The 26,511-nt window shown below is 38.6% G+C and overlaps 1 protein-coding gene, 1 long non-coding RNA gene and 1 other non-coding gene across 3 annotated transcripts in view; 1 reads left to right on the top strand and 2 right to left on the bottom strand.

The window, feature by feature from the left end:
• Nucleotides 1-26,511, top strand: part of LOC134800869 (uncharacterized) — a 417,476-nt gene that overhangs the window by 295,326 nt on the left and 95,639 nt on the right. The window lies entirely within an intron of this gene.
• The window catches only part of LOC134800837 (uncharacterized), a 242,076-nt gene that overhangs the window by 135,976 nt on the left and 79,589 nt on the right, over nt 1-26,511 (bottom strand). The window contains exons 3-4 of the mRNA XM_063773393.1: nt 13,093-13,156; nt 7,028-7,164 (exon numbers count right to left, since the gene is read on the bottom strand). Coding sequence (XP_063629463.1) covers nt 7,028-7,150 — 123 coding nt within the window. The 5' untranslated portion in view covers nt 7,151-7,164; nt 13,093-13,156. The remainder of the gene's footprint in view (nt 1-7,027; nt 7,165-13,092; nt 13,157-26,511) is intronic.
• On the bottom strand, nt 3,955-4,027 carry Trnas-gga (transfer RNA serine (anticodon GGA)). Its single transcript has one exon. It is a non-coding gene; the product is annotated as a tRNA-Ser (tRNA).

Consider the following 26,511-nt stretch of genomic DNA (forward strand, 5'->3'; position numbering starts at 1 on the left):
CTAAAAAGCAAAACATCAATTTTCAATTCCATTTCAAATTGAAAGTGAGGTTAATATTTCATTCTGTTAAACCTTTAATGAGTTTAATACAATTCAGTTATTTTGAATTCAATAATTGAAACACATTTCAAAAGCCCCACATTTTTATTAAACGATTGAACATTTATTAATTCAGTCCAATAGGTTTTGCAGCTTTGAAAAGAAATATAAAAATATTTCTGACATTTGAATTCGTATTATTTTTCAATTCGACTGTAACTTTATTGTAAAGAAACATTTAAATAAGAAAAATACGGACAAGTGCGAGACGGACTCTCGCACGAAGGGTTCCGTACCATTACGCAAAAATGGCAAAAAAATCACGTTTGTTGTATGGAAGCCCCACTTAAATATTAATTATATTCTGTTTTTAGTATTTGTTGTTATAGCGGCAACAGAAATACATCATCTGTGAAAATTTCAACTGTCTAGCTATCACGGTTCATGAGATACAGGCTGGTGACAGACATACAGACGGACAGTGGAGTCTTAGTAATACCGTCCCGTTTTTACCCTTCAGGTACGGAACCTTAAAAACCGGACAAGTGCGATTTATTTCATATTGTATTGTCATGTTAGCCACGTCAAATTAAGCCGAATTTGGGCAAGCTGCGGAAATAATTCGTGTAGTTTTGAAAATTGGTACAGGCATACCTTGTGGTGTCCAGATAAACATACTAAAAGTCCTCGAGGGTAGGGGGTGTGCTGGGGGTGTAGAGGGGGGTTGAAGGTACCTTTTTTCATATTTTTTCTCATATCTCGAATATTTGTACGAATAGCATTATAATTACTTCGGACAAAAGTTTTAACATAAAATTTACTACAAATATGGTAATGTTTATTTTTAGTCTACAATCAATACTTTAGGAGCTACAGGCTGTTAAATTTAAATAAGTGATAAAAAATAGACGATTTAAGAAAACGTAGTTTTTTTGTAATTGTTCATCATAAATAAAAAAATTGTTTAGAGTAAGCAAGCTAAGCGACCTGTTGATAAAATAAATAAAAATTAGCCCACGAGCATGTCGGGCCATGCTCAGTGTAGGGTTCCGTAGTTACCCGTCTGTCAAAACAGACTATTTGCCAAAACAGCTATACCGATTAGATTCGCTATATTTTTCCTTGAAAGTCTTTACTAAGCTATGTTTTTACGATTTTTTTCATATTTTTTAGACCCATGGTTCAAAAGTTAGGGGCACTAAAGGGTAGAACACAACTTTTTTTCTTTCAGATCGATTATTTACGAAAATATTAAGGTGATCAAAAAAATAGTTCTTGAAGACCCTTATTCGTTTTAAAAGACCTATCCAACTACACCCCACACTATAGGGTGGAAGCGAAAAAAAATTTCATCCCCCCTTTAATGTATGGCAGCCACCCTAAAAAATATTTTTTTCTAATTAATATTTTACGACTTTGTCAGCATAACTGATCTATATATTCGTGTCAAATTTAATCATGAAAACTAGGTAAAATATTTTTTAGGGTGGCTGCCCTACATTAAAGTGGGGATGAATTTTTTTTCCCTTCCACCCTATAGTGTGGGGTGTCGTTGGATAGGTCTTTTAAAACGAATAAGGGTCTTCAAGAACTATTTTTTGATCACCTTAATATTTTCGTAAATAATCGATCTGAAAGAAAAAAAGTTGTGTTCTACCCTTTAGTGCCCCTAACTTTTGAACCATGGGTCTAAAAAATATGAAAAAAATCGTAAAAACATAGCTTAGTAAAGACTTTCAAGGAAAAATATAGCGAATCTAATCGGTATAGCTGTTTTGGCAAATAGTCTGTTTTGACAGACGGGTAACTACGGAACCCTACACTGAGCATGGCCCGACATGCTCGTGGGCTAATTTTTATTTATTTTATCAACAGGTCGCTTAGCTTGCTTACTCTAAACTATTTTTTTATTTATGATGAACAATTACAAAAAACGACGTTTTCTTAAATCGTCTATTTTTTATCACTTATTTAACAGCCTGTAGCTCCTAAAGTATTGATTGTAGACTAAAAATAAACATTACCATATTTGTAGTAAATTTTATGTTAAAACTTTTGTCCGAAGTAATTATAATGCTATTCGTACAAATATTCGAGATATGAGAAAAAATATGAAAAAAGGTACCTTCAACCCCCCTCTACACCCCCAGCACACCCCCTACCCTCGAGGACTTTAAGTATGTTTATCTGGACACCACAAGGTATGCCTGTACCAATTTTCAAAACTACACGAATTATTTCCGCAGATTTTTCTAATTTGCTTAGGCTATGTACATTAGATGTTACATTATACGAGTATATAGTCAGATCATGACACCCTGTTAGGGCACATAATAGTATTAATTCTATTCTATTCTAGGCTGATATAAGGCAACATTATAATAACATTAATAACATTTAGTTATTAGTAAAAAATTAACTTAAAAATAAATGACGTCAAAGCTTGAAACTAAGTCTAAGTATATAACGTCAACAATATATTGATAAATGGTTATTTGTAATAATTTGTCAATTTATTATTAATAGCAATTATTTTAATTCATTGATGTCGTTTCTTATTGTGTAGGTTGTAATAATAGGCTAATGGTAAAAAGTAATGGTAAAATTCCGTACAAATTAACAAGAATTTTTATATTTTTATTGTTTACATATTTAACGCTCAAGCTTCGTGCTCGCTTGTGAATAAACATAAAGTATCTAATACCTTTAAAATATGAGCAATAGGGTATTCGTATTAAAATAAATTATTTTACACCATGCATGAAATAAAGCACCAGAAGATTAATAGAGAAACGTAGACAGCAGTTATTTTTAGACACAATTTCTATTTTAAAACCCGTACAAAACTTTAAAGAGTAGGTAATTTGATTGTGACGTCACATGCTAGTGTTTCATATAAATTCCATAGTAGGAAAATCGTTTAGACAGTTCGAAAAAAGAAACTGATTTGACTAGTAGTTAAATACCCTATTTTTGTATATTTATTTATTTATATATATTTCGGGGATCTCGGAAACGGCTCTAACAATTACGATGAAATTTGGTATATGGGGGTTTTCGGGGCCGAAAAATCGATCTAGCTAGGTCTTATCTCTTAGAAAACGCGCATTTTTGAGTTTTTATGTTTTCCGAGCAAAGCTTAAAATCTTCTCGAGGCAGAGGTGTAGGGTTGGAGCCGGTGTAGCTTTATCTGACGTTCATAAGCGCACTGTAATATGCCTACTTGAATAATAAACTAGGTATCTTTATCTTTAAAGCTCTGTATCCCAGCTATTAATACTTTATTACTACATATTACACATTAATTTTAGTAGTACCTTATATTCCGTGCTACATTTATGATTGATTGAAGTTGATGTATCTACTCGTATAAACTTCGGTTCTGGGCCGATCGCTCACACCCGTCAATACTGTTAATGAGTTGAGTGCCGGTTAGATTTAGCCGCAGATCGCCTAGTTTAGATGGAGCATAAAATACGACGAGCGCGATCACTACAAATATAACTACACGCGAGGTGAACGTTCAGTGAAACGTGCAATATGGCGTCGTGATTTGAGCAGCGTGCAATGAGGAGGCAGAGACTTTAAAGAAATAAATTGTAGAATAAAAATTATCTTGTCTGGGGCACTGTCTTGCACTCAGATAAATCTCTGTGCCAAATTTCATTGAAATCTGTTGAGCCGTTTTTGCCTGATGAAGTAACAAAGTTCTAAACAGGCCCCTGTTTCACAACGGTGACAATTGTCAACAATTCAATGTCACTGTACCGTTACATATCAACCCGGAAATGGACAGGATAATATCAGTGTGAGTTGTCAATAAAACTGTCAGCTTAAATCAATTTTTTTAACAAGCAGATACGTCTGCGAGCGATATTCCAAATTTTATATTAAAGGAAAAAATGGAAAAAGTTACGCTTCCGGCAGGACTTGAACCCGCATCCTCCACAATCCGTGTGATGCTCTTAACCAATTGAGCTACGGAAGCCTACCAGGACATCGCAAATCTTTCCATTCCTTTCTTTATGTAAACAAGCCTTTGGGGTGGCGTATAGCGACATCTACCGAAAGACAATTACATCTTTTTAACGGCACCGGAGTCTCAAGTTGCATTGAGAATTCACCAGTAACAATGTGCTAACCCATACTAAATCAATTTTTTTAACAAGCAGATACGTCTGCGAGCGATATTCCAAATTTTATATTAAAGGAAAAAATGGAAAAACTTTTTCAATTTTTTCCTTTACTATAAAAAACTGTCAGCTTGGTGAAATTAGCGCCTGGGCAGCTTGGTCTCTTTTGCTTTAGCATGACTTCCATTTCGGATTATCATTTTACAAATTGACACTTAAATTTGAGAGTTAAAGAAGAAGACGCTGTACAGAACCATAAGTTGTGTGGTAACTGTGTCAACAGTTTGACAACACAGTTACCACACAACTTATAACCAAAGTTACTGCATAATGTACGGAGCCTACAGCGCTATCTACATTAGCTGTCAAATTCGCAGCACGAATTTAACTAACAAATTTATTGATAGTGGTTAATAATGCGGTATCTACCGGAGGGTGATCTACGTTTTTAGGTCAATTTCGCTCGTTGAAGCTGCGAGAGTGTTGTACGTCAGAAATTAAGTGTGTTATCGTTTCATAAATGATAAATATTATAGTATCAGGCGTAATGGTAGAATAATAATGGAAATATCTTAATGTATTTAGAAACATTTGTGATTAGGGTTTTTGGAAAATGATGTTCGAAATAGTACTTGAGATTTGACTATCCTCCTAAGTCCCTGCGTACAATTTTTTGTACATATTCCAAAATCTATTTTGAACTTTTATTGTGTAACTAACGGTTCCAATTTCAAAATCAAAACAATTGCTTTTGGGTCTCAGTACGGCTACCACCAGTTTTGACATTGACATAACGCTCACGTTTACGTAACTTACTTTCTATGCATCTCGCTCGTACTCGCATATGCGAGCAATAGTGCAAGCGAGATGTACAGAAAGTAAATTACGTAGACGTGAGCGTTATGTCAATGTTAAAACTGATGGTAGAGGCTCAGGAGGCTATGGGTTACTTTTCAGTGGTTATACTGAATCAATCCCAATTAGGCCAATCAAATTAGAATTAAGATCTAAAAATAGCGTTTTGAGGAATTAATTCCCAGCAAGCTGGGAATCGTTCTATAATACCTTAATTTGGTTCTAAATGCGTGTGATTATTTTATTCTGTTTTTAGTATTTGTTGTTATAGCGGCAACAGAAATACTTTATCTGTTAAAATTTCAACTGCCTAGCTATCACGGTTCATGAGATACAGCCTGGTGAGAGACAGACGGATAGACAGACAGACAGACGGACAGACAGATGGACAGACAGACGGACAGCGAAGTCGTAATGGGGTCCCGTTTTTACCCTTTGGGTACGGAACACTAAAAAGTGTTTTGAGGAATGAATTCCCAGCAACTAGAGTCAGACCGAGAAAAGTCTGCAGCGATTTTGATAGCCCACGCAGTGCAAGTGTCATTTTAAACGTCAAACTTCTATGAAATTATGACGTATAAATAACACTTGCACTGCGTGGGCTATCAAAATCGCTGCAGACTTTTCTTGGTCTAACTCTACATACATACAACAAACGTAATTTTTTTGCCGTTTTTTGCGTAATGGTACGGAACCCTTCGTGCGCGAGTCCGACTCGCACTTGGCCGGTTTTTTTGGATCTAATTTTATTGGCCTACAAGTACATTACGAGTACATACCTAGGTACTGTGATATCTTACAAAATTGGTTCCCGAGCAAAGTTGTCATAGTACGGGATGAGAATAATCCTTTTAGGCCCACTTGCATCATTCCACTAACCCAGGGTTAAACGGTTAAACCTGGGGTTGCCATGGTTACCAGTACAATTTGACACCGGGTTAACGGTTTAACCGGTTAACCCCGGGTTAGTGGAATGGTACAAGCGAGCCTAAATGAGTACTGGTTAGATTTGGGTCAATTCTCGCCGAGTGTTGGACTTAATCGAAATTGAGTTGGTTATCTTAACACAGTTAGCTGATAAAATGTAAGCTTTATTGCAATAATATAAGGTCTACTTTCCGCCAGTCAGGTTAGTGTTTCTATTAGTAAGAGTAACTTAATCAGATTCAGTTTAGAATTAACTTCTCTGGTAGCTTTTTGAGGGATTTAGCAAAACCTACTTAATTTACAATTATGGCACCTCGCTAAGCTTTCAGGTCAAGACGTTTCAAAAGTTTTAACTATACTTAACATTTCAAAAAAGAAGCGTAATAATTATCTCATACCTTTTAAACGAGCAATTCTTGTTTAATTATTTATTTATATATTTATATGTATATATATTTCGGGGACCTCGAAACGGCTCTAACGATTTCGATTAAATTTGTTATATGGGGGATAAATGCGCATTATTGGGTTTTTATATGCTTTCCGAGCAAAGCTCGGTCCCAGATATTATGTTTAAAATGAAAATGACGACAGGTATAACCTTTAGGTAAATGTCCGACTGTACCACTCGGGATTGTTATGCCATTTAGGGTTCTTGCTAAATTGGAAATTCTATAGCGTAAGTATTGAACAACCAATTTAGCTAGGCCCCCAAATGGCGCAACAATCGCGCAGCGTGATGGTACCTATAAGAATGTTAATGTACAGTCAGAACAACATGCGTCAGCTCTTGTCGAATCTACGGGAAACAAACGCTAGCGCGATGTAGGAATCGCGCCGTATGTAACAGCGCCATCTCACGAGTCATTGGGCACACCAAGCGTCATAGCTTAGGTACTGCTGTTTTACCTGAAGATAGACAGGATCAGGGACAAATCCGCTTGCTAAGTGGACTTATTATTCAGTCGAAACACCGCAGGTCTTATAAAATCTACGAAAAACAATTGCTAGCGTAGGAATCGCGCCGCTTTGAACAGCGCCATCTCACGGGCGATTAGGTAACTATTACTGACCTTGGGTGGCGTGTTTGTATGGTGTCGGCCGACAGAGTGCGCCCGCCTGGTGGCTTTATAGTGAAGCCGGCGTAACGCGCCTCCGAGACGCTCCGGGGAGCCATCGCCGCGTGCCACTGTCATGCTCTCGTCGGCACCTGGGGACAAATGGGAACACAATATTAATCATTGTTAATAGTATGTATATTAAGACGGAGTCCTATTTTACCCATATCGTTACAGATGGAAAATGAGGACATACCTTCCAACTGTACGAACTAACCACTAACGCCATTGACATACTATTATATCTAAGGACGGGCCTTACAGGCAATAAGAATGGGGCCAGTACAGCGGTGTCACGCACACGAAATCGAGCCAATCGTGCAGTCTAACGCCACAACGCGATTGGTGGATGAGTTCGCAACACACCCGCGATTGGTCGCAACTAGTCGCGTTAGACTGCACGATTGGCTCGAATCCGTGAGTGACACAGCTTAACTCGTAAGTACAGTCGACGTCAAAGATATGTTTACTTACATATTTCGCCATATTACAAAGGAAAAGTGTAAACATATCTTTGACATCGATTGTACATACCATTCTTAGTGCCCGTAAGGCCCGTCCTTAGATATGAGCGCATAAAACATGCATATGTCAAGTCATTGGAACGTCGCTGAATTCCTGGCCATAATATGTTGATTTTTTCCACAAAAAGGACACTTTCGAGGGTCCCGATTTATTCAATCCCGCATATACTCGTAAATATTATCAATACGCAAATCTGAAAATCTCTCGCATACCGTAACATGACGTCTTATGTTTATAAAGCTCATTCGGGGCCTTTTGCATATTCATTTTACCGTCGAAATGTTTCGGCTGTGTCCAATCATAACCAAGTATAAGCTATTTGTAAACGCCGTTATCAATGTTGCAATAGGGTTTTTTCCTACTAGTCAAATCAGTTACTTTTTTAGTACTGTCAAAACGATTTGCTAATATGGAATGTCTATGAAATATTACATCGTGACGTCACGGTCAACTCACCTACTTTTTATATTTCTATCCGATATATTAAATAGAACTTGTGTTTAAAAATAACTCCTATCTGTGTTTTTTCTAATAATTATCTGGTGCTTTATTTCATGCATGGTGTAAAACAATTTATTTTAAATACAGTATAATACCCTATTCATTGAAATTAAGGGTTGGCAAAACTACTTCAACTTCAAAAATAATTTATTCAAGTAGGCTTAATAATAAGTTAATAAGCACTTTTGACAATTCATATAACTCATACTTATCTATCGTAAAGGAGCCTAGCTAACTTCACCATTGAAATATTATACTTGGGCGAAGTAGGCACCAACGCATGAGGTTTGGTTGTTAAAAAACCCTCGCTAGTTTCAACGCGTTTCATGAGTATTTTCAACGCTCAAAATAAAACCAAAAGAAAATCAGCGAAAAGGAATGAGTGGCGAAAACTTTTAATCAAATTAGACTCCATCATTGAGTCTTTCATTTGCCGGTTTACTCCGATCATTGCTTGGGCTAATTTAATTTCACAAATGGCTTGGACAAGAAAAAACCAGCGTTGATAAATCGTGCCACCACTGCGACGAAATAACAAGGGTTAGGTACAGTCACCACACGGGATTGTTATGCTACTTAGGGTTCTTGTTAAATAGGAAATTCTATAGCGAAAGTATTGAACAACCAATATAGCTAGGACCCTAAATGTCGCAACAATCGCGGAGCGTGATGGTACATGAATTATGGACAATATATACAAGGGAGCGAAATAATCAAAAGAGTGCGACTTTGTATTCAACAGAATGGGACTAATTTTGAGCATTTGATAAATTAAATTGATTAATTTTGAATTAAAAATGTTAAAATTCATGGTCGTCCTTTTATTTCTGACACAATGTTATTTAGCAAAAAATAACCGGTATGATAAAGCTACAGGGTAATTTTTTTTCGCGTGTAGCGGGTTCGATTCCTGGTTCAACCATGTAATTATTTAAAAATCTATGAATGCAGTTTAAATTGTTTTTTAAATTAAAATAATGTCTTCTTTCAGTAAAATGTTCCATCTACAATATTCAAGGTACTTTCCCTCCATGTGGCATAGCCGTGCGACGCCCTGCAGAACTCTATAATATCCACCAAATTTTATCAAATTCCAACGAAAAAAACGGCCCAAAAACGTTTATATCCATGCACGTCCATAATTCACGTACCCCTTGTTATTTTGTTGCCGTCGCTTCGGATTATTACATCCTCCATTACGCAACCCTTTGCGGGTTTTTGGGATAATATTGTAAAATATAGGACGCTGATGGGGCGGATTGGTCGATGCGATTTCAAAGTACTTACATCAGTGACTAGAGACAGATAAAAATAAAGAATTATTTATTAAGTAACACAAAGGTGGTATTTAAACAAGGCGGTCCATATTGGGTTGCATACAAGTTTAAGTCATATCTTTGATGCGCATAACAACTTGTGTCATAATCATCATTGCGCATACAAATAAAAAGTCATATTATATTGTGTCATACATTTTAGCCATAATATTTGATGACATACTCAGCAGTCGTCATATATTTTTTGTGCATTTAGGTTTTAATTATAATGAATCAAATGTCATAGCAACTAAAAGCATTTTTGTCGATACTTATAATGTTTTTACGTATAACGTTTTGTTACTTTTGTAGCATAATATTTTTTTCTCAAACATGCAATGAAATATTGATGTTATGTTCCTTATAATAGGCTGCGAAGTATGACGTTTCAGGTGCGGCTAGGACAAAAGGTCGTTAATGGAATTTCATACCTCTTCCTCTCCGTCCTCTTTTTTAATTTTCATTTCACAGATATTTGTGACACAGCATCGTGGCATTCATCCATTAAAAAAAACTAGAGGCAGTATTTGCTTTATGGTTCGTAATGACACTCTGCCACTACGCCTATAAAAAAAAAACAAAATAATGTTTGCTATAATTTGCAGTTTTATTTGTATAAAATCAACATGAACTTAATAAATAATACATTCTATAATTTTATAATTTTAAATTATAGATGGTCAAGCAAATCTTGTCAGTAGAAAAAGGCGCGAAATTCAAATTTTCTATGAGACGATATCCCTTCGCGCCTACATTTTTCAAATTTGCCGCCTTTTTCTACTGACAAGATCTGCTTGACCAAGTATATAAATTTAACTACACAAATAAAAACATTTAAAATATTTCATCTAAACGTTAGCGGTAAAAAGGTCTACTCAAACACGCGTAGTTATATTTTTTAAATTGTTATGGAGATTGGAGGTAAAGTTGAAAAATATTCATTCTGTTTTATTGGATTTATGGTGCGTTGTTGATTTTTTGACTATTATGAGTTCCGACGAAATAAAGAAATTAATATTAATTGTAATCGTAGGTGTTGGAATTGGCAGCGTAAGCAGAATTGATTTTAATAACTTGCTGCCTCTGCCGCTAAGTCAAAGACGAAGTATGTATATGGTTGCTTATGGCAATTTTATTATTTGAGAAACTAAGAAAAATGGCTTACAGTTTATTAGAAACAGTTTTGTGGCATATTTTAAATGAATGTAACTACAAACTCGTCAACACTGTGGAAATTATACTTATTTACTCCATGCATAAAGCAACGATGTATGTGAAACATGATATCAACATGAAAGACTATGTAAACTTATGTGACGAAGACGACAGTCAGACGGATACAAGGCGAAAAAATCAAAGATACATGAAAATATACGGGTAGTAAAAATACACGACTCGTGTAAAGGGGCTGTCCATAAATTACGTCATCGATTTTTGACGATTTTGGACCCCCCCCCCCCTATAATCATCCAAAAATCATGCTTCATATGACCCCATTTCCTCCTACTTCATGCTACCGTCATCCGATGTCCAGACCCCCCCCCCCCCTAATTTGAAATGACGTAATTTATGAACAGCCCCAAAACATACGCGTGATAATGATATAGGTACGTGTTGGTTATATTTTGGGTGTAGTTTATTTAGTTTTTTCTATAAATAAAACTTGGGTTTCGTGGATTTTTTATTTTATTTATTTCATTGCATGTTTGAGAAAAGCACTATACATACCTCGGCGGGAAATGGGGTTGCCCGCGCTCAGTCTATATGTCTTCGGCCGGCAACCCCTTTCGTCCCGGCCTCTGTAGTAATGTACTATCAACCATAATGGTTTAAGGCATACTTAGTTATTGATAGCCCTAATCTCCGTCCAAACACTTATTTGACGGAGCCCCGCTCACGCGGGGCTCCTATTTCTGCGTAGTTTGCCCTTCGGGCATCTAAAGAAACCTAACGAACCTAACCTACCTACTATTTGAATACTTAAATCTATATCTATGATTAGTTTCTTTTATAAAACCGTTTCTCCTAGTGGAGGGGGCTCCTCTCCTTGGGTCTCCTCTTTTATACGGTCTTTCTGTGGTTATGATTATGACTAAAGTAATATTTGCTTCATAGGTTGCTCACAACCATACATATTTATTGTTCATGCTTGTAACATTTACGAAAAAACCATAATTATTATGACCACTAAAAATATGACTTATTTTTTTATGTCTATATTAATACTATGCACTGCCCTACTTCGAACGAAAAACAATTATGGATATCAAGCAGATGACTTAAAATTTTATGCAAATTAAATTAATAACCATAAAAAATATGTCATAACTCATTTATGACAAAAACCCAGTTATACTCAGGAATAATTCTGACTAAAGATTTTTATGACTTACAATTTTATGCATAAAGTGTTATGACAATTAAAAATATGACAAAAGTTGTAATGCGACCAGAGGGAGTCCCTAAACAAGGTCAATGAATATAAACTTAATAATAACCGACGCAGACGCGAAACACGACGCGACGCGTAAGGGTAATATTCCATTTCTGACCGCAGCTGCACTACTAGTACGAACGCGTCGGTGTTATTGTCAATTTCCATAGTAAAATTAATGGTAGTGCTGCTGTCGCTGGAAATGGACTGTCACCTTAAGAGCTCTTTCCCACTGAGCTTCTCTAGTTTCTCTAGTTTTTTGCGGGTACGGTTTTCTGTAGAATCCCGTTTTAGTAGTATCCGTACTAATATAGTAACGTTCACACGAGCATTCTGTTTGCGGGATACTGCACGCATACTACAGAAAACTGGATCCTGCAGAAAACCGTACCCGCAAAAAACTGGGCGTCAGTCGGAAAGAGCTCTTAATAGTTATTTACGATACAAGTACGAAAAAGAGGAACGCACGCACTTATTCGCACGTGTATCGTACACCGTTTTACAGTACATATGGCCCTTTAAAATTTGACATTCGCACGAAAAGTGCTATTTTACGCACTAGTGCGAGAAAATAGGACCATATGTACTGTAAAATAAATTGTGCTGTTACTCGTTGGTTTAGAGAGCAGAGTTTTTGAAGAATCGTACCGCTTATAGGTATAGATCGCAGTAATACGTTTGCCAAAAATTTGATTAGCAATCTTGAGGATTTTTCTAGAAACTTTATCGATTCGAATCCTGCATGCATTTTTGACCTTCGCTCGATAGAAAAAAATCACGAACATAGGTCTAAATAGTATTTTAATAATTTGTAACATCAGTGGCAAACAAGCATACATGCAACTCCAGAGGTGTTACATGCGCGTTGCCGACCTTTTAAAAACCTGTACACTCCTTTTATGAAGAACCCCAGACTGTAGACCCTCGGTTCTTTTGATCGAACTTATCGATTACTTTTTTTTGTAAAAACCTACAAAAGAGTGGTAAAAGAACCTGAACCCACGGAGCCTTAATACCATAGTTCATGTTTAACATAATATTATAGTCAACTTATACATTTGTGACGTTATCTATGAAAAGGGACCTTATTGTCGATGGCGCTTACGCCATTATTAACGATGCTCCGATATAAGTACAATCCCGCGCGACGCTGTTCAGCGTAAGCGCCATCGACAATAAGGTCCCTTTTTTATAGATAATGACCTATTTGTACGTTTGTGATGATGATCAAAAAAGGTGGTTACCTGCGGCGCGTTCAGGGGAGGGTCGAGGCGGCTGGATTTTGGGAGATTGGTGACGCCCATCCGCCTGCAACAAACAAGCACTCTAGTTTAACATCTAAACAAACCTTACATTGTGGATAAAATGCAACTTTGTCATCAGTGTATGAAGAATAGGTTTTACGCAAAAAAATCGTTTTGGTACAAGCTTTTATCGCTGACTGTCCTTTTCTTACGACAGACAACTAATACTCATCGAGACAATTCTAAAAACCCCTAACACAATTAGGTTTCGTTGTTTTATCACAGAATTCCTATGGCCACCTCCGGTCTCCATCATCAGATCAGCTCGATGACACCATAATATTGCATTGTCACCCGACAAATTTCAGCTCAATCGGAAACCGGGAAGTGGATCAAATTTAACTTGCAAGATTTGACTACAGACAGACAACGGGAAAGGTGAAAGTAAATAAAAGCTTGTAATAAAGAGAGCCTTTCCGTGAAAACAGTGCTCAATATCACTACCAAACACATGGGGGGCGGACACGCCATACATCAAAAATCATTTGCGTTTACATGTGTGCGCGGCACGTCTGTACACGCGTCATTGTGTATGTGTGGGTAAGTCGCTTTACTGAGAGGACGCCAGAAGTCCGCCAGATTCATGTCGCGGCCAGTCGCGGGGCGAGGTAATGCGAGTCGGGGCGGGGCGGTGCGTAGCCGTGTTGTATGATAAACCTTGTTCTGTGACATGGGGCAGACCTCCGGCTATATACCTGAATACTTAACTGTCAAAAGAGACCTGAAGACGCAAAGCATCCCACCGTTGACAACACGGGACAGATTGTCCTGGCGCTCACACGAGAAGGCCCAATACTTTTTATACTACGTCGGTCGCAAACAAGCATTCGGCCCACCTAATGGTAAGTAGTCTCCGTAGCCTATGGACGCCTGCAACTCCAGAGGTGTTACATGCGCGTCATCAACCATAATAACACTCTGCACTCTAGTTGAGCTCTGGCAACCTTACTCACCGGCAGGGACACAACACTATGAGTTGGGTCGCGTTATTTGGCTGCGGTTTTCTGTACGGCGGAGGTAGATATTATCCCCAGTTGGGCTCTGATCTAGATCTGGAATGCCATTCACAGTGCCCATACTTTTCTTAAAATAAAATGTTGGGAAATGGGCAGGCTGATGATGATGAAAGACTGCCTTTACGAGCTGGTATGGTGAAAAAAGATGTGACGTTATCTATAAAACGGGACTTTATTGTCGATGGCGCTTACGCCATTATTAACGATGCTCCGATATAATTACAATGCCGCGCGACGCTGTGCGGCGTAAGCGCCATCGACAATAAGGTCCCTTTTTATGATAATGCCCCATACTTATTTATTAATTTATCCTATCCATGCAGGTCTCATTTTCTCTTGACACGACAATATAATGAACATGTATTTCAATTACCGCCACGTGGAAACCTATTTACTGACGAACCAATTTACAGCGGCACTTCTCAAAACCGTATCCAATCAGTAAGCTTACAGATTAAACTCACATTCACCTCACCAGTATAAATGACATTAAAACGACGCAGTTTCAAGTATGATTACTGATCAGATATTGTACGAATATCTAGGAGACCGGGCTTTGCTTGGAAAACATATAAAAACTCAAAAATGCGCGTTTTCCCAGAGAAAAGACCTAGCTAGATCGATTTATCGCCCCCGAAAACCCCCATATAGAAAATTTCATCAAAACCGTTAGAGCCGTTTCCAAGATCCCCGAAATATATAATATAAATAAGCAAGAATTGCTCGTTTAAAGGTATTAGATGTAAGGATGACTCACGCTAGACCTGTGCCCTGTTTATCAAATGCTTGTAACTTGTAATACAAGTGGAAGTCTCTTTCTAACAAAAGCTGTCAAAAAGGGACTTCCACTTGTATTACAAGTTACAAGCTTTTGATAAACAGGGCACTGGCTCCAATTTCACCACGGTGACAGGTGCGACAATTGTAAAACATCACTGTTGCTGACGTCACAGGCATCCATGGGCTACGGTTACCGCTTACCATTGGGCGGGCCGTATTCCTGTTTGCCAGCATCATTGTTTTATTAAAAAAAACTTTATTATATCGGAAAAAAACAGATATTTCTCTTGCTAAGTTTATGACAATTGTCACAAGAAACACTACAATTGTCACGAAATTCCGACATATAACTCATTACCTGTCAAGAATTACCTACAATTCTTCTAAATCTTGACAATTGTCAGAAACTACGCAAAAGAAATATCTGTTTTTTCCGATATAATAAAGTTTTTTTAAATAATACAATGATGGTGGCAAACAGGAATACGGTCCGCCCGATGGTAAGTGGTAACCGTAGCCCATGGATGCCTGTGACGTCAGCAACAGTGATTTTACAATTGTTGCACCTGTCACCGTGGTGAAATTGGGGCCTGGTCGTGCTATTTTCGAGGCGGCGTTATGTCATTTTCTATGACAGCTGATCGGTGATCACGTGGTGCTTTCCATAAAAAATCTGACGGCTCATATGCTGCCCCCTATAGTTCATGCACGCCCCCTATATTTGACTGGGATCAAGGTCGCGGTCCGGTACGCCCGTCTATAACGGCTTTAACATGCTTCAACTGAAGTTTATTTCGTATTTCGTACCCAATCAGCTCAACAGTCCGTTTTAAGAGCCTCCAACTTCGATCCCGAGTCTAAACGGGGCATTATCTATGAAAAGGGACCTTATTGTCGATGGCGCTTACGCCGAACAGCGTCGCGCGGCATTGTATTTACATCGGAGCATCGTTAATAATGGCGTAAGCGCCATCGACAATAATGAATAAGTTGAATCTCAAGCAGGCGTAATCAGGGCATGGGTGTATGGCCGTGTTTACCCGTCGGGATAGAGCGCAATACATAGAACATAGACAGTAAACTATGGTCTGTATCTTTAGGTATTTAAATAAAAGTAAACAAACAATTTGTACATTTTCGGGTAGTTATAACATTTATTGGTTAACCAACCAAATACAAAACCGCCTGGATATGTCACTGAACGAACTGACTTTAACCTACATTATTTGATCATGTAATTTTAATCTCCCCTCAACTGACTTAAGGAGCCATTTGAGGGTAGATTTTGTTTACTTTTATTTAAATACCTAAAGATACAGAATATAGACAGTAAACTAAGTTAAGAGGAAGCTAGCGCAAAATCGTAGTTTTTATATTGAATTTTTACACGTTTAAATCAAAGGTAACTTCACACGGAAACTAGATTATATTTGCAAGGGCAGACAGAATATGTGACGTCATCTATGAAAAGGGAACTTATTGTCGATGGCGCTAGAGTCTGTTCGGAAAGAGAAGAGTCGTGGAATGTATTGGGCCTAGGGCTGCCATACGTCCGGATTTGTCCGGACATGTCCGGAATTTGACCCTTTGTCCGGATTGCGGCCGGACTTGGCATATGTCCGGATTTTTAGGAATGACCTTATAAAAATACCGGACAGGGGGCTACGGGATCGGGCGAAGGGAAAGGGAAAGTAGATTCACGATACAGTACACCGCAGAGAGCAGCGCGCCGCCGGGGCGACGTTCAAGTTACGCCAAATCTCTGCTACAAAAAATGTCCGGATTTTTAGGGTGATGTCCGGATTTTTATCAGGACATTTAATTCTTCCATATGGCAACCCTAATTGGGCCCCATACATTCCACGACTCTTCTCTTTCCGCACAGACTCTAACGCCATTATTAACGATGCTCCGATATAAATACAATGCTGCGCGACGCTGTTCAGCGTAAGCGCCATCGACAATCAGGTCCCTTTTCGTAGATAATGCCCCATATACCAAGCGTTGTCATACTGTTCTTAGCAGGCTACTGCTACAAGAGGAAATGCTCATACATCGCATTTGAACCCAATCTTGCGTAATTTCCTTGCACAAACACCAAACGTCTTGGATCTTGGATAACATGTTACTGCGGAGAAAAGGTTGGGATCAGACGTTCACGAATTTAGAAAAGGTTGAACTCACGTATTTTACTAAACCTATTGGTAACTGTAAAATGTAAACTTATATTATGTTAATAACATTAATAACTAAAATTATATAGCTTTGCTAACCTCATGTTACCTAAGGAAGAGCGGAGACTCCCAACACAAGCTATTTTTGCTTACAGGGATTCTTCATATAAAAAACAAAAATAAAGAAGTTTGAAATCCGTAATTTGTATTTTTTGTAATTTTTTTACTGCCTGATTCGAACATTTCGAACAATGCTTCTAAGAGTTCACTGCGGTACGGTACCGATATGGCAGTGTCAAAAGTGGCGTTTTTGGTTGAAGAAACTTTTGATACCTGGGTGGATTTCAGCACAAAAAATTTCACCATACAAAAAAATATTTTTTTTAAATGTTTAATTTAACACGATTCTAGCTGGGTAAAGTAATGGGGGGCTGTATATTGAGGATATGTATGGTATTTATACAATCATTTGTGGCTTATATTTGAAGTTATCGCTTTCGGAAAATAAAAACGCAAGATGGTGATGACAACCATGGTATGGTAATGACTCTCTTATAGACGGTAATGACACTGCATGTACGGTAATGACGACTTGGGAACTAATTTACATATGTATTAAAAACGTATTAAAAAAACAAAAACTTTTTTTAATTGTAAGACTTTAGAACTTTAATAAACATTACAAATAACATGTTTTTGAACATAAGACTAGCTACATAAATTATTTTTAGAAAATTATAAAAACTACATTTTATTCATATAAATAAATATATAACAAGTATTTTCATTGTATAATTTTAAATAATTTATGTTCCGAAATAGGTAATTTATGTATTCATTTATTTTTTGGGTTTTTTTAATGTTAAATCATATTAACAATATTGTACTCTTATTATCAGTTTAAACCCGCATCTTCTTTTATCTACTGCATAACTTGGTATTTATGTCATATTATAACATTACTGGCTTACCAATGAGCTTAATTTTTATGATATATTACTTTTTTTTGATAGTTTGATTCATTGCACAAGTTAGTATTTTTGTTGTTTTATTAATTAACTTTAAAAATAGCTATAATGATTTAAATCCATATATATGTTGTTTAATAGCTAAACATTATAATATATAATCAGTGTTTTATAAGTTACAAGACCCCTACTTGTAATGCATGTCATAAGTTACAAAATGTTAGGTATTGGGTCCGGTGACTACCCAATGGTATAATTATTAATTGCTGTAATTTTATACATCAATTAATATAATATTATCAAAAAACATAAAGCCATCACGATAGTGAGCCAGTACCGTAGCCTATGGTCGCTTAAAACTTAATATATGTTGTTTGTTTAAATATTTTGTTTTAACACGACTAACATGCAATTACAGACTCTAAGTTGCACGATTTACATTATTAGATTATTAAAAAAAACATTTGTATGTTCTAAGTTCTAAATGACCTAAATTTTGCCTACTTCAGTCAAAATGTTAATTAAAAACTAAGCATCCTCTAGTGTGAAAGAAATAGTTATATCTTCTTCTACATTTATAAGGTAGACATTATATAGTGTTAGAAGACATAGAGAACGTTTTTCAAACATACAGCTTAATTTCATAATGAATTAAAGCAAAATAACTAGAAAAGTTTCTGAGAACCGTCATCACCATACACATGAAATCATCACCGGTCGTCATTTTTTCCCGGTGATGATGGGTATGGTGTTGACGATTTGAGAGTTTCTTGTTTTTATTTCTAGAATACGAATAATAGTAGTTACTGTCTATGCTACACAATAAACTTCATGTAGTTTGCCATTCATTTCAGTAATTATTTCTAATATATCATTTGTAACTTTTTTAAACCAAAGCATAACGGTGATGATGCTCTGTTGTGACAAACTACGTTTTACAAATTTGTTCGTAATATTTCTCACGATTCAGTGATGTGACTTTATAGTGAAATCATTTTTGGCATTCTATACTAAAGTGAAAAATAGGGCAAGGACCTTTAGCGGTATTTCGTTGTTCATACACCGAGATAAGCTCACATTGACATTACCATGACGGTGTTGACGAATATTCGTGACAAAATTTTAAATATTTTTAAATGTACTTTCTCGGTGAAGGAATTATTGCATATTTTTTCATGTGTTAAACAACAACATGGAAAAGATATAAGTAAAAGAAAAATCGCAATCGTACGATAGGTATGCTATAATTTTCACTGCAAACAAAAAGGTTCAGATTTTTCCGGCCGACGGTGATGATTTTAGACACATAAAACATTTTATATAAAAAAAACTATTAAGTTATTGGAGATGGTAATTGAAGGAACATGAAGATAATAGTTCTTAAAAACATATAAAAAAGTTGCAACTCGCACAACCTACTAGTTTTTTTTATAAAGACCGAACCATAAGTTTTCGCTGGATTTTGAAATCCACCCACCTACTGATACATCGGTATCGTACCGCAGTTGATCTCTTAGAAGCATATTGTTCGAATTGGGGCGTTAGTACCTAATGTTGTGGTGTGTTTAAATAGGAATAATGATTAACGTACAAATAGCTATGTCAGATAAACGTCAGTCCGTACAAAGTTTGCACAATTGTGCAAGGTTTTTGGCAGAGGGGTAAGCTCTTAAAGTCGACTCCGGTTTATTAAATGCTCTTAGATATAAATACAAGCATACAATTATATTCACGAGTACCTACAGGTAAAGCAATTACGTCGGTTCACACAAACAAGCTTATTTAGCCGTATAATAATTAATTTACCTTGATTTGGACATTGTGCTTGACGTTTTGACGTACCAATTTTATTTAACAAGGATTCCGAATGAAAAGGTTCGTGATTACGATTTCAAAATTTCTAACTTCATTCTAAGGTCAGAAGGTTTCGCGAAAATCAAAGTTTCATTATCTACGTGTCTATCACACTTGCACATTCGAGCAAGAGCGAGGCGAATAAACGAACGAAGAATGAAATTATTCGCGGTAGACACTCAGGGTGCCTAGCCAGGGTGATAATCGCTTGCGCTATAACAAAACGCATTGTGTCTCTCTATCACTCTTCCATATTAGTGCGACAGTGACAGTTGCGTTTCGTTCGCTACGGAGCGTAAACGATTGGCATGTTGGCTACGCACCCAGGGCCAGTCAAATAAGCTACTTTTTATGAAACGTCAAAAATAATACCAAAATGACAGATTATAAAGAGGGCTACCGCTTTACCCTACTAACGTAGTACCCAATGCTACCTGTACATTTACATTTTGGAAAATATATTTACACAAGTACCTATAAGTCGGTTCTTAAATCTGTCTGTATTTTTTAAAATAAAAGTAAACAAAATCTACCTTCAAATGGCTCCTTAAGCCAATTGAGGATAGATGAAAACATTACACGATCAAATAATGTAGGTTAAAGTCAGGTCGTTCAGTGACAGATCCAGGCGGTTTTGTATTTGATTGGTCAATAAATGTTATAACTACCCGATAATGTACAAATTATTTGTTAACTTTTATTTGACGACCGGTCTGGTCTAGTGGATAGTGACCCTGTCTGCTAAGCCGATGGTCCTGGGTTCGAATCCCAGTAAGGGCATTTATTTGTGTGATGAACACTAATATTTGTTCCTGAGTCATGGTTGTTTTCTATGTATATAAGTATGTATTTATCTATACAAGTATGTATATCGTCGCCTAGTACCCATAGTACAAGCTTTGCTTAGTTTGGGGCTAGGTTTGATCTGTGTAAGATGTCCCCTAATATTTATTTATTTATTTATTATTTATTTATTTAAGTACCTAAAGATACAGAGTATAGCCCAGAAGCTAATAGTACCCTGCATACCCCAATAGTTACCTAGGTATACAAAATCCGCTCTTACCCCTCTCTTGACCCCATCCCCCTAATCCGGGACCCTCTTAAGAGGGCCTGAGTGAGTTCATCGTATACCTTACGATTTAATGAGGTATTAAGTAGTGTCCGACCGAAGGTTCGGTTTCGGTTTCGGTTTCGGCCAGTTTCGGCCAAAAAATCATGTTTCGGCTGTAGTTTCGGTTTCGGCCAAAAAACGGCCGAACCTTTCGGCCGGGCCGAAACTTACGAAATGGTACTTCGGACAAAGACCAAAAGTTGGGGAATAAGTAGGACAACAATATTAATACATACCTACATATACTGATTCATGTATAGGTACAGAAATTAATTGGTTTATTATAAAACACAATTCCACTAATGAAAGCGCCACTGGACGGTCGACGCTGTCTTAAGAGGCTGTCAATACCTATAACGCGCACACTGCCTAATTGTATCGGAGTGAATGAGATAGCACTGTCGCACGTAGCCGTTGGCCGAGTATCAGCTCGGCCCGAGTCGAACGATGTCTTTTTCGCTCATATTCACTCACTTATTCAGTCATTTTTCTATCTACCTCTAATGGCAAATTTTAAGCGAGGCTAAAGGCTACGCTCAACTTGGGCCGCAAAGTTGATTTTCTCAATAGTTAATATTTTGCGAAGCTGAACAGCTGACTATTGATTAAAACGAAGAAAAAACCCTTAAAAGTGTCCCCAGTACAGTTTTTCACACGAATGTTCGACCTTAGAGCCTCACTTTTTACCTCAATTTACCATTGGTTTGTGTTCCACATGTCCTCTACTTCAGCTTAGCCTCCGGTCTCGCTTTTTAATACAATGGATATTGGTTGAAGTCTGTGCTTAACTACTTATCCTGAAGCCTGAAGCACGGCTTTGACTTCGCATGAAAGTTCGCCTCACTGGGGCACTTCGGACTTTTAGGCCCAGGTGAAGATCGGTACCCGGCCTTGCGATATTGTTAACAAAAAATTTCGCGCTCGCTGCGCTCGCGTTTTTGGTTAGTTTTTTGGTTGACCCTGTATCTACATGTTAGCTTGACTGGTGAATGAATAGAGACCAAGAAAATTCTGCAATGATTTTGATAGCATACGCAGTGCTACTAGTGCAAATGTTATTTATACGTCATAATTTCATAGAAGTTTTGACGTTTAAAGTAACACTTGCACTGCATGTGATATCAAAATCGTTGCAGAATTATCTTGGTCTAACTCTAGTAATTTTCTTAAAAAACTGCTTAAGTAACATCAATTTCAAGGACATTGGGTGTTGACAGCCCCATAATATGTGTGTAAAAGCGGTTTTATGACATTTTTTCAACGATTTTAACAAGTCTACAAAAGTTTCGGTTTCGGTTTCGGTTTCGGCCGAAACTAGAGCCAAAGCCGAACATTCGATTTCGGTTTCGGTTTCGGCAAAAAAACATGTTTCGGTCGGACACTAGTATTAAGGGTCCTAAAGTTTCTTTTGGCAGGTTTTCTATGTGATTAATGTTTTTTTAAGGGTTCCGTATCCAAAGGGTAAAAACGGGACCCTATTACTAAGAATCCGTCCGTCCGTCCGTCCGTCGTCTGTCACCAGGCTATATCTCATGAACCGTGATAGCTAAACAGTTGAAATTTTCACAGATGATATATTTCTATTGCCGCTATAACAACAAATCGTCGATGCGAATAAAAAAATCGCCATGTATTTTTAAGCTACTTTTCAGGAGACAAAAATAACTGTTTATTTTCCTGTTTGTAATATATTTGTGGCACCTGTATTTTTTTTCTAATAGAGAATGATTTTTACATGATACTCATGAAGAAAATAAACAGTTTTTATCGTAATTTCTTACAATATATTATTTTAACCAAAATTTTGCTACATAGCGACTAGGGCTTCCAAATACCGGACTTCTTTCAATACCGGTATTAATACCGAAACTGTCTTCATCAATACCGGGATCCCGGTATTGACTGTGAATCGCTTAAAATTTTTGGGTTTTATTTTAAAAAGGCTCACTGTAACACCAGATGTGTACGTCCTTAGCTTAGGATATTAAACAATAATCGCCATCTGCAATAATTATCATTTCACCCTCATCATCATCATCATCATCTCAGCCATAAGACGTCCACTGCTGAACATAGGCCTCCCCCTTGGACCTCCATACGTGCCGGTTGGAAGCGACCCGCATCCAGCGTCTTCCGGCGACCTTAACAAGATCGTCTGTCCATCTTGTGGGTGGACGTCCTACGCTGCGCTTGCTAGTCCGTGGTCTCCACTCGAGCACTTTTCGACCCCATCGGCCATCTTCTCTGCGTGCAATGTGGCCTGCCCATTGCCACTTCAGCTTGCTAATCCGGTGGGCTATGTCGGTGACTTTAGTTCGTCTACGGATCTCCTCATTTCTGATTCGATCACGTAGAGAAACTCCGAGCATAGCCCTCTCCATAGCTCGTTGAGCGACTTTAAGTTTTGAGATGAGGCCGATAGTGAAAGACCACGTTTCGGAGCCGTAAGTCATCACTGGTAACACACATTGATTAAAGACTTTCGTCTTGAGGCACTGAGGTATGTCGGACGAAAAGACATTACGTAGTTTCCCGAACGCTGCCCAACCGAGTTGGATTCGGCGGTTGACCTCTTTCTCGAAGTTGGACCTACCTAATTGGACTACTTGTCCTAGGTAGATGTACGAGTCAACAACTTCGAGTACCGAGTTCCCAACAGAGACTGGGATGGGCACAACATTGGCATTTGACATAAGTTTCGTCTTGTCCATGTTCATTTTCAAGCCCACCCGTTGTGAAACTCGGTTGAGGTCATCGAGCATCATGCTGAGTTCCTCCATCGACTTTGCCATGACTACGATATCGTCGGCAAACCGAAGGTGAGTGATGTATTCGCCGTTGATGTTGATGCCAAGTCCTTCCCATTCCAGGAGCTTGAAGGCGTCTTCCATTACGGCAGTAAACAGTTTCGGAGAGATAACGTCTCCCTGCCTTACGCCTCTTCGCAATGGAATCGCCCTCGTGCTCTGCTCCTGTACTCGGACCGACATGGTGGCGTTACTATACAAACACTTCAACACTTCGATGTACCGATAGTCAATATGGCATCGCTGAAGAGACTCAAGCACCGCCCATGTTTCCACCGAATCGAAGGCTTTCTCATAGTCCACAAACGCTAAGCATAATGGCAAGTTATACTCTTCGGTCTTCTGTATAACTTGCCGCAGCGTATGGATGTGGTCTATGGTACTATAGCCTTTTCGGAAACCGGCTTGTTCGGGAGGCTGGAAGTCATCAAGTCTGTGTTCGAGACGGTTCGTGATGACCCTTGAAAACAGCTTATAGACATGGCTCAGAAGCGTGATGGGTCTGTAGTTCTTCAATAGGTTGTTATCACCTTTTTTGAAGAACAGCACCACCTCGCCTCTATTCCATGTTTCAGGCGTTATGCCCTCGGACAAGACGGAATTAAAGAGCTTCTGGAGGACTTTAAGTACCGGTGTTCCACCCGCTCTCAGAAGCTCTGAAGTGATTCCGTCTTTGCCCGGCGCCTTGTTGTTCTTAAGCTGCTTCAGGGCCATCCTAATCTCGTACAGACTGATGTCCGGGATATCTTCGGTATAATGTCGGGACAGCTTGGCTCTTGGATCTCCTACCAAGCTGTCAACGGGCTTTGCGATCGAAGTGTATAACTGTCCATAGAACCTCTCGATCTCACCTAAAACCTCCGCTTTGCTCGACGCTATGCTGCCATCTTCCCGTTTCAGCTTTGTCAGCTGGCTTTGCCCAATAGACTTGTCCTTTGCGAACACTTTGGAGCCTTGGTTTCGCTCAATAGTCTCTTTAATACGGTTAGTATTAAAGAGACGCAGATCATGTCGCAAGGACTTAGATATACGTCTATTGAGCTGCCTATATGACTCCGCGTCATCGGGAGACTGCAACTGTAGCGAGCGTCGTTCAGCCATGAGGTTTAAGGTTTGCTCGGTCAATTTCTGAGGTCTATCTTTACGGCGGGATCTAAAAAACTTAGACCCTACTGTGTGGACAGTTTCCACTAGCCCGTCGTTGATTTCGTCCACTGAAGCCAAGTTCTCTAGGCAAGCAAAGCGGTTAGAGAGCTCGAGTTGAAAGCTTTCGGGGTTTTGAACATAGGCTCGAGTAGGTCGGAGCGTAGACTTCATCAGGCTGGACCTTTCAAGTTTAATATTGATATTCAGTGTGCCTCTTACGATTCGGTGATCACTACCGGTCTTTACCCTGTTGATCACAGAGACATCACTGAATATCCGTTTCTTGTCGGTCATGATGAAGTCTATCTCGTTTCTCGTGGAACCGTCAGGGCTCATCCAGGTCCATTTCCTGTGAGGCGGCTTCTGGAAGAAAGAGTTCATCATGAAGAGTTCCTCTCTCTCCAGAAAGTCGGCCAGCCTCTGACCCCTAGGGTTCCGTTGCCCATACCCAAATTGCCCCACTCTCAACTCATCCCCGCTTCTCTTGCCCAACTTTGCGTTGAAGTCCCCCATAACAACAGTAAAGTAGGTTTTAGAAGTATGTATGGCCCTACTTACGTCCTCATACATAGCTTCTACTTCATCATCGGAGTGCGACGAGGTCGGTGCGTATACCTGAATGACCTTCAGCGAATATCTTTTGGATATTCTGAGTATTAGGTATACCACCCTGCTCGACACACTGTCGATGGTTATTATGTTGTTTACGAGGGACTTGTGAACGAGAAACCCGACACCACCTTGGGACTGTTGGTCGCCCTCCCGGTGGTAGAGCAAGTTACCAGACTTCAGGGTTGTCGTGTCCTCCCCCTCTCTACGGACTTCGCATAACCCTACAATGTCCCAGTGTAACCTGCTCAGTTCCTCTTCCAGCTCGCAGATCTTTTCGTCAGTCCTCATAGTGCGTATGTTGTGTGTTACCAGGGCCAGTCGTCGTCGGGGCGGGTAGCCGGATCTTTGCCGGAGATTCTTAGCACCCCTGACCCCGCTAATGCCCTGACCGCTACCATAGCCAGAGCACCGGGGGTCGCCGGAACCTCGGGGCCGTGGTTCTATTGTGCTCATCATGATGGGGGGTGAATGCCATAATCGCCACGCTTGGCAGGCGGGTTGGCGATCGCAGTCGAGTACACCGAATTTGAGGGACGCTGCTGCCCGTCCACCGGTGGTCTTGGACGTAGTTTAAGGACATACCCGGGTCCGGACGTAGTTTAAGGACATACCCGGGATCATTTCACCCTCCAGGTTGGCAATCATTTTATCCGCCTTGTTGACTTCACCAGTCACATTTTTAGTTCAACCTAATAAACCAGCCAATATTTATTCAAATTTGCCACCAAAAATTCGTTTGCCATACTACAATTCATTTCTTTCTACTTTTTGATATAATTTTAAGAACTAATTATATTAATTATCCTGGACATCAGAATTCATCACCTAATATTTATCTAACGCATATGCTCAGATCTCTCGCGCATGAGAGGAGGCCTGTGCCCAGCA

The sequence above is a fragment of the Cydia splendana genome, chromosome 20 (assembly GCF_910591565.1).
Source record: "Cydia splendana chromosome 20, ilCydSple1.2, whole genome shotgun sequence".
Classification (NCBI taxonomy): Eukaryota; Metazoa; Arthropoda; class Insecta; order Lepidoptera; family Tortricidae; genus Cydia; species Cydia splendana.